The sequence below is a fragment of the Numenius arquata genome, chromosome 28 (genome assembly GCF_964106895.1).
Source record: "Numenius arquata chromosome 28, bNumArq3.hap1.1, whole genome shotgun sequence".
NCBI classification, from domain to species: Eukaryota; Metazoa; Chordata; class Aves; order Charadriiformes; family Scolopacidae; genus Numenius; species Numenius arquata.
Genome location: NC_133603.1, coordinates 363,674 through 373,279, shown reverse-complemented (window position 1 = coordinate 373,279; position 9,606 = coordinate 363,674). Strand labels below are relative to the sequence as shown.

Below are 9,606 nucleotides of genomic sequence, written 5' to 3'. Positions count from 1 at the left end.
CGGGGCGCCGGGGCTGCCTGGTGCAATTCGAGGATAATTCCCAATTCCTCGTCCTTTGGAAAGACATCAGCCCCGGTAAGAGCCTCCTCCTAAATTAATGAACCTTCCTTTAATTAATGAACCCCCCCCTCTCCTTTAATTAATTACCCCCCCGTTGTTAATTGCCCCCCCCCCCCCCGCTAGCGGCAGTGCCGGGTGAGGAACAATCCTGCTGCGTCTGCTCCGGCCGAGCCCTGAACCCCGAAAACCTCCTGGTTCGCTGCGAGAAGTGCGGCCATGGTGAGTGTGCCCCCCCCCGCACCTATTCCGGGGACACCCCCCCCCAAAATGTAACAGCCCCCCCCCCCAAAGCCTACCACCAGCAGTGCCACCTCCCCGCCGCCCACCCCGCCGGACCCTGGATGTGCCGCCGCTGCGTCTTCGCCGTGGCCACCAAGGTGAGCCCCAACGAGGGGGGGGGCGAGGGGTGTTTTGGGGGGGGGCACCACACGGGACGCCCCCTCCCCTTCATTTCCCTCCCCCCCCCCTTCCTTGTCCCCGCAGAGGGGGGGGGCGCTGAAGAAGGGCCCCCAAGCCAAGGCGATGCTCAGCATGAAGGCGGTGCTGCCCTACCAGCTGAAGACCCTGGAGTGGGACCCCCCCCACCTCGCCAACCGCCAGCAGTGCTACTGCTACTGCGGGGGGCCCGGCGAGTGAGTACAGACCCCCCCCCTACCCCCCCCCCCGCTTTGCAATTTCGGGGTGCCCCCCCCCCTTAAATTAATTAATTAATTAATCCCCCCCCCAGGTGGAACCTGAAGATGCTGCAGTGCCGGGGCTGCGCCCAGTGGTTCCACGAAGCCTGTACCCAGTGTCTGAGCAAACCCCTGCTCTACGGGGACCGGTGGGTCCGGGGGGGGGGGGCAAGGGGGGGGAAAGGGGTGACACCACCCCCACCCCCCCCTTCCGGCTTCCTAATGGGGGGGGACACACTGTTAAATCCCCCCCTCCCCCCCGCTTTGAAATTCTTGCCCCCAGGTTTTACGTCTTCGAGTGCTGCGTCTGCACCGGGGGGGTCGAGAGCGTCCGGCGGCTGCCGCTGCGGTGGTGAGGGGGGGGGGGTACCCCCAACTGCACCCCCCCCAACTGCACCCCCCCCCAACTGCACCTCCCCCCCCCCAAATCGCACCCCCCGAACTGCACCCCCCGGCATCCCTCAATCTGCAGCCCCCAAACTCCACCCCACCCCCCCAGCACCCCCCCAATGCACCTCCCCCACCCTGTACCCCCCCCAAACTGCACCCACCCCCCCGCACCCCCTCATTTTTGGGGTCCCTCCACCCCCTCCACCCCCCCTCATTTTTGGGGGCCCCCCCAGGGTGGACATTGCCCCCCCATCACCCCCCATTTTTGGGGGTTTCCCAGAGAATCGTTCCCGTCATCACTCTGTATTTCTGGGGGCCCCCCCAGGACACCCTTCCCTCCACCCCCCCTGATTTTTTTTGGGGGCCTCCCCCTTATTTTCGGCCCCCCCCCAGGGTGGACGTCGCCCACCTCATCCTCTACCACCTGAGCGTCTGCTGCAAGAAGAAATACTTCGACCTGGAGCGGGAGATCCTGCCCTTCGCCAACGCCAACTGGGACGCACTGCTGCTGGGGCCGGTACGGGGGGGGCCCGCACCCCAAAAACCACGGGCGGGGGTCGGGGAGGGGTGGTCTCACCCCCCCTATGCCCCTGCAACCCCCCCCCCCCCCCTGCAGCTCGCCGAGACCCCCAAAGGGGAGCACTACGGGCAGCTGCTGGGGGCTCTCAGCGCCCACAAGGACAGGTGGGTGCCTCCCCCCCCCCGAACCCCCAAACCCCTCCTGACCCCCCCACCCCCCCAGCACCCCTAAATCCTTCCTGATGCCCCTGAATGCCCCCAGCCCCCCACGAACCCCCCCCAAAGCCCCCCAGACCCCTGCCCCCATGTTCGCTTCTCAGCCCCCCCAGCCCCCCCCTCTCCCCCCAGGTTCATCTCAGAGCCCCCCCCAAAGCCCCCCCTCCAAGCCCCCAGCCCCTCCCAGACCCCCTAAAAGACCCCCCCCGACCCCTCCAAACCACCCCAAAGGCCCCCCCCAGCCCCCTCCCCAAACCCTTCCTCCTCCCCAGGTTCATCTCTCAGCCCCCCCAAAAGCCCCCCCCTCCCCCAAACCACCCCAGAGCCCTCTCCAGACCCCCACAAGACCCTCCCCCCAAACCCAAGGCCCCCCCATCAGGCCCCCCCCCCCAGCCCACCCCAGAAGCGCCCCTCCCCCCCAACCCCCCCTCTCCCCCCCCAGGTTCATCTCAAAGCCCCCCCCAAAGCTCCGAAGCCCCCACTCCAAGCCCCCAGCCCCTCCCAACCCCCTAAAAGACCCCCCCCCGAAACCACCCCACAGCCCCCCCACAGCCCCCCCCCACCCCATCCTCCCCCCCCAGGTTGATCTCTCAGCCCACCCCAGCAGCCCCCCCCCCTCGACCCCCCCTCTCCTCCCAGGTTCATCTCGGGCCGGGAGATGAAGAAGCGCAAGGGGCTCTTTGGGCTGCACACGCGGGCGCCCCCCCCGCTGCCCCCCGCTTTCCTGGGGGGGCCCCCCTGTTATAGTTTAAAATAAAAAAGGCTAAGTCTGAAATAGATTCACTAAATGTTTATTAAGGTAGGAAAGCAAAAACAGCGCTGGGCGGCCGGGGAGTCACAGCTCCACCAAAGGCTCGCAAATTCAAGCAAACTGAACATCTCTTTTTATCCTCACAGAGGTCGGGTTCGACATCTTCAGTACGCCCCTCTGCTTCTTCCGTTATCTTTACTCCCTCTGGTCTGTCTTGCTTCACAGCGGTTTCAAGGCAATGTTGGTTGTAAATTAGTTTACACCCTTCCCCTTCTACACGATTGATTAGTTACAAAGTTAAAACAGGGATAACATTGGGGTTAAGCTTATCTTGTAAAAACAGGACATTCCTATACAGTTTAGTAATATAATATAGTGGACGTCTCTTCTTGTTAGGGAGTTCTCAAGACTGCCACAATAAATTACAATCCAGCTTCAGGGGAGTTTTGCAGGTGGTGGTGGCATAATTAGCTTGTGCCATCTCTTACATACATTTGGTTAATACAAAGATAAACATTCACTTACATGGACACATTTTGATAGCATTGCAGTTTGTGTAAGTCAGGACTTTCTTACAACATTGTTACATGTTGTTCTGTACAACAGAAATGGATAATCCTACGATTTGATCAGCAACAAATCTTCCTCAGTTATCCATTACACCCCCCTGCCGCCCCACCCTCCCCGCTCACCGACAGCAGGTGAGCGGCCCCGGCTGCTCTCCGCCCAGTAGGTAACAGCGGGGGGGGGGGCTCTGGGGGTTCCCCCCCCCCAACCTCCCCCCTGCACCCCCAAACCTTCCCCCTGAACCCCCCCGCCCGGGGGGGCCCCCCCCAAAACCCGGACAGGATACGGAGGGTCTCTTACAGCTTCCCTTCAGGGCAGGGCCAGGGGGGGTCCCGCCGCCGCCCGCCCCCCCGCCGCCCGCAGGTGAGCCCCCCCCCCTTCCCCAAACTAGCACCCGGATATTTTAGGGGTGCCCCCCCTCACTGCCCCCAATTTTTACCCCTCAGCAGACCCCCCCGGCAGCTCCTACAACTTCCGACGCACTTGTGAGAAATGAGCTGAATTTTGCTTCAGCTACTTGGTATATTTCTATTTGTGTGCTCGGTTATAGCATCTAACTAATCCTTACAAGTACCCTGGAATGGCCCAGAGACTCTGGTTTACAAGAAGCCATTTAGGTAAAGAGAACCGAATTGATGGTAGACTGATAAGCGAACAAAGGACGGTGGAAGGTGATAAGTGGATAAAGGCCACCTGGGGGGTGACTGAAGAAAAGAAGGATATGGACACTAGGTCAAGAAGATGACCACCGGGATGTTTGTAACTACTAACATTAGACAGTAGATATTAGCAGAGACTGTGAAACAATGTATTGTTAATTAAAGGTTTGTGTCTTTAGGCGGTCGGGAAGAATGTGAGCTCCAACTTCTCAGCCAATGAGAAGAGAGACAGGTATTCAGGCGGCCGGGAAAGAAAGGTATAACATTTCTAAAAAACTAAAGATGTGTGTGCCTCTACTTTGAGATGCACCCGATTCAGCGCTGCTTCGTACAATAAACCTTTGCTCCAGTGACTTCGTCCTCTTTAAAATTTTAAGTGTGAGCCGGTGTTTCTCACAATTTGGGGGCTCGTCCGGGAGCCAGCACTCCTGTTCCTGCGAGGTGAGACAGCGAAGAGGGGACGGCGCGCCCCACTGATTTCAGTGGTCTCCAACCCACTGTCTCATCCTGTGAGGGGCAGCGGGTCCTATCCGGACAGAGGACTCCCGGAGCAAAGGAGGGGAAGGGAAGAATTGAGTTAACGGGATTGAGTTACGCGCGGCAGCCGATAATTTCTGTGCAGGGGACCCGGGTAAGAAAATTGACTGTTAAGTACTACTCGGGCGGCTGGGATAGCGGGATTGGGACTGTGTGTGTGAGACGCAGAATTGTCTGCGGAGCGAGTGTGGAGCCCTTCTAACTGCGGTTCCGTTTCTCCGCGAGGAGACCGGCCAGTGAAGGGGCGAAGCGAAACGGTTCCAGGTGAAAAAGTCCCACGGGAAAGTGAAATGGGAAATAGGCCTAGCAGAGAGAAGGCTATAAAGAATCAAGGACTTGAAAGTCCTGGTGCGAGCATTCCACCCGACAGTCCTTTAGGGGTGATGCTCGGGAAGTGGGGGCAGGGTTGCACCTGGGGAAAAGATAAAAAAACAATGATACAGTACTGTATGTTTGAGTGGGTGAAAGAACCTATTAGATCTGACCCACTGTGCTGGCCGCAGTTCGGGTCAATGGAGAATTGGTTGTGCCAGGCTTTGAATCTCTACGTATGTAGTAAGACTCCAGTAAACCAAGAAGAAATTGAATATGCTTCATGTTGGAGGAGGTCTCACTCCTTATTCATGACAAAGGACCTCGGGGGAAAGAAGATTAAGAAGAGAGAAGAAAGTTGGGAACCTCCGGATCATTTGCCACACCCATACAACCCTGAATTCGACGAAACAGAAGAAGATTGGGGGGGGGAGGAGGAGGATAATGAACGGGAAGGGGGGGGACTCTGTGAGACCGGGTGCCCCTCTGCTCGGGGAGACTCGGAGAACCTGGGTCACTGAATTAGATCAGATAGTAAGGGATGTTCGGAATTTTCCTTTGCCGTCTTGTAAAGGGGAACATAAGGAGGGTATGTTCCCTTTGAGAGAGGTACCCATGCCGGGAGCCCCGGGGGGGGTAGGCTTTGTGAATGTACCTCTGACTAGCACCGAGGTGCGGGAATTTAAGAAAGAGATGAAAAAGTTATTAGAGGACCCTTTGGGGTTGTCAGAGCAGCTCGACCAGTTTCTGGGCCCTAATCTTTACACTTGGGATGAAATGCAGTTCATTTTAGGAGCCCTGTTCACACCGGAAGAAAGACAAACGATCCGGGCTGCGGGTATTAGAATTTGGGAGCGAGAAAATCCTCCCGATATCCCTGGGGGAGTCCTAGGGGAACAGAAATTCCCTGTGACCAGGCCTGCCTGGGATCAGAATAATGCGGAGGGGAGGAATAATATGTCTGATTACAGAAGATTAGTAATCAGGGGAATAAAAGAGGCAGTCCCAAAAGGACAGAATTTTGATAAAGCCTTTGAAAGCACGCAACAAAAAGATGAATCTCCTACAGATTGGCTGGAAAGGTTAAGGAGAAATATACAACAATACTCAGGAATAGATCCCGAGAATGATGTGGGGCGAGAGTTGTTGAAGGTTAATTTTGTCACTAAGGCGTGGCCTGATATAAAGAAGGAGTTAGAGAAACTGGAAGACTGGCATGATCGGAGCTTGAATGAATTGTTGCGAGAGGCTCAGAAAGTGTATGTCAGGAGAGATGATGAGAAGCAGAAAGCTAAAGCTAAGTTGATGGTGGCAGCAGTGGAACAAGTAACGGGGCGGCAGCCTGAGAGAGGGAGAGAGGTGGTGTGAACGTGGCAGAGGTCCCAGCCGCGGGCCACAGCGTGAGCGCAGAGAATATAAGGTTCAACCGGCTGGGAGGGGGAACCCTCATGGGTGGCAAGTAGGTCCTAGAAGGTGTTTTCATTGTGGGAGAGAGGGGCACTTTAAGAGGGATTGTCCGATGAGGCAGAAGGAAAACGGAGTGTTTCGAGTAATGGAGCGGGATGATTATTCTTTAGAATAGGGGTGTCAGGGGCTCTACCTTCTGGGGTCGAACCATCACATTGAGCCCTTGATAAATTTAAAAGTAGGACCCCAGAAGGAGGAATATGTATTCCTAGTGGACACAGGAGCAGAAAGAACAAGTATAACCAAAATCCCACAGGGATATGAAATTGGGGAACTTACGACGAACGTGGTTGGGAGAAAAGGGGAAGGGTTTTCAGTCCCTATTGTAGAGCAAGTAACTATACGAGGGAATAACCGAGAAGTAAAAATGGACTTAGTAGTGATACCTGAAGTAGGAGCGAACTTATTGGGGAGGGATTTACAGATATTGTTAGGGATCGGAATAGTTCCAGAAGATGATAGGATGATGGTGCAGCTTTATAAGTTGACCACAGAGGATGAAAAAGTGATTAATCCAATAGTCTGGGTGGCGGAGGGAAACCGGGGAGGACTGGACGTACTCCCCCTCAAAGTGGAATTAAAGAAAGAAAGTCAGCCTGTGCGTGTAAAACAATATCCTATATCTCTAGAAGGGAGGAAGGGGCTCCAACCTGTAATTGAGGGATTGTTGAAAGATGGTCTCTTAGAGCCCTGCATGTCTCCTTATAATACACCTATTTTACCTGTCAGAAAGTCGGATGGGAGTTGGAGATTAGTGCAAGATTTAAGGGAGCTGAATAAAATTGTTCAGACACGTCACCCGGTAGTACCCAATCCTTATACATTGCTAAGCAAAATACCTCATGAACACAAGTGGTTCAGTGTAGTAGACCTTAAAGATGCTTTTTGGACCTGTCCCTTGGCGGTGGAAAGTCGGGACATGTTTGCCTTTGAATGGGAGGACCCGGTAACAGGGAGGAGGCAGCAATTCCGCTGGACCACGTTACCACAGGGGTTTACGGAATCACCCAACCTTTTGGGGCAAGTGTTGGAACAAATACTTGAGGAAATTTCGTTTTCCCCAGGGATCAAGCTGCTTCAGTATGTAGATGATTTACTAATATCGGGGGAAGAGGAGATGGAGGTTCGATCTGCAACCATCAAATTACTTAACTGCTTGGGAGAAAAAGGGCTCCGAGTCTCAGAAACTAAGTTGCAGTTTGTAGAAAAGGAGGTGAGGTACCTCGGGCACGTGATCAGCGAAGGGAAAAGGAGAATAAACCCAGAACGAATTTCTGGTATTGTAACAACTCCAATTCCAAGGAGTAAGAAAGAAATAAGAAAGTTTTTGGGCCTCCTTGGATACTGCCGACTATGGATTGATAATTTTAGCCAACATGTGAAATTTTTGTATGAAAAATTGCAAGAAGAGACAGAAGACCCCCAGTGGACAGCAGAGGAGCGGCAGCAGTTTGAAGAACTTAAACAAAAACTAATACAAGCACCTGTATTGTCTCTTCCTTCCCTAGGAAAGCCATTCCACCTTTATGTAAATGTTGAGAGTGGAATGGCCTATGGAGCGTTAGCCCAGGTCTGGGGAGGGCAGAAACAACCAGTAGCCTATTGATCTAAAGTATTGGATCCGGTGTCACGAGGGTGGCCAACCTGTGTGCAAGCGGTGGCAGCAACAGCCTTACTGGTGGAGGAAAGCCGGAAACTGACCTTTGGGGGAACACTGATAGTATCCACCCCCCACATAGTGAGAACAATATTAAGCCAAAAATCCGGACGGTGGTTGACTGATTCTAGGATTCTGAAATACGAAACCATCTTAATGGAAAAAGATGACTTAGTTTTAACTACTGACAAAAGCATCAACCCTTCCCAATATTTATAGGGGAAGACAGAGGAAGAGGTACCAGGGCATAATGGTCTCGATATCATAGAGTATCAAACCACAAAACACATATCACCCAGCTGGTAATAGAGACTAAGTTGCCCTGGACCAAATGCCTGCCCCTAGCCCTGTTGAGAATTAGGACTGCTCCAAGGAAGGATTTAGGAGTATCTCCCTATGAAATGCTATTCGGACTTCCATATCTGGGAAGGGAAGAAGGTGTGCCAATTCCTGAAATTAATGATGTCTTTCTTAAAAATTACCTGTGGGGGTTAGCCCAATCTCTTACAGATTTGAGACAGCGTGGATTGCTGCCTCAGACGGCTCCACTGGATTTCAAACTACACCAGATACAGCCTGGAGACTGGGTACTAGTGAAGTCCTGGCAAGAGGATACTCTGACTCCAGCGTGGGAAGGACCTTTCCTGGTACTCCTGACAACAGAAGCAGCTGTGCGAACTAAGGAGAAGGGGTGGACACGTGCTACACGGGTAAAAGGACCAATAGCCCCACCTCCTGGAGAGTGGACAGTAACCCAGGGAAGCGATCCACTGAAATTGACTCTTAAAAGACAGAATTGGTAAAATCGAGAGTAATGAAATAAAAGTGTAATACCTGGGGAGGTTACCAGCAAAGGTTCTAAAAACTAGAGCCAAGGGCAAGACTGGCTCAGTCTCTTCACTCCACTTCTGTGAGCGGTCTCCGCTGCTGGCTGCAATCCAGTAGGCGTTGAGAGATGGGAGGGAAGGCTGTGCCAGACCTTGGCAGGTTTTATGCTACCATACTAATGAACCTTGTGACCCTCCCTCTGTGTTACAGTCAAATGGAAGATAACCAATTTGTAACATTAGGGAATGAAATAGCAAAAAGCTTTAATTTGAGTAATTGTTGGGTATGTGGAAGCCCGAGGGGATCTGAAGAATGGCCATGGGTAGCCCGGCCTGTGCAGCCTAAGTGGCTGGTGAGTAGCTTAAGTACAGTACGCCATGGAACAAAGGTCTGGGCAGAAGAGGGAGCTGCATGGAAAATATTGTACCCAGGAAAAGGGAATTATTGCCTGAACAGAGCCAAATCGGGAGGGAAATATTTAGGGAAAAGTGAATGTGAGTGGACATTATCACCAGGAATGGATTGTTATGACTCACTGTGTACTCCTTATAATTGCCGGAGGTACCAAGGAAGATGGAACCAAACACACATTAAGCTTAGAGATGGCACCTGGGTAAGATGTTCCTTCCATGAACCTTGGCATGCTGGTTGCAGGGCAGCGGCAAGAGAGATTGGCAAAAAGGGGGGTTTTAAAGATTCTCTGTTCCTGGCTTGTCAGCGGGACAATACTACCAGCAAAAACCATGTAATAAGAGTCTATCAATGGGCTTGGCAAAATTCAAATGGGACCAGAACATATTTCACAAAGTTCTGGTCAGCTACAAACCGAACGATAAGAGAGGGAGGATGTAACTGTAAATGGCATCCGGATGCAGAGGCCTTTGAATGTGACTATTGTGACTCCAATGGGGATTTAAACGCCTCAGGAGGACCATGGGGCACAGAAGATCCGCTATACTATGAAACACC

General features: G+C 53.2%; 1 protein-coding gene across 1 annotated transcript in view; it reads left to right on the top strand.

Moving 5' to 3' along the window:
* LOC141476070 (PHD finger protein 1-like) overlaps positions 1–3,673 on the top strand; it is a 50,441-nt gene extending 46,768 nt beyond the window's left edge. The window contains exons 12-16 of the mRNA XM_074164688.1: positions 1,018–1,086; positions 1,518–1,641; positions 1,741–1,808; positions 2,499–2,599; positions 3,624–3,673. Of these exons, the coding sequence (XP_074020789.1) occupies positions 1,018–1,086; positions 1,518–1,641; positions 1,741–1,808; positions 2,499–2,599; positions 3,624–3,673 (412 nt within the window). The remainder of the gene's footprint in view (positions 1–1,017; positions 1,087–1,517; positions 1,642–1,740; positions 1,809–2,498; positions 2,600–3,623) is intronic.
* Positions 3,674–9,606: the final 5,933 nt, after the last annotated feature.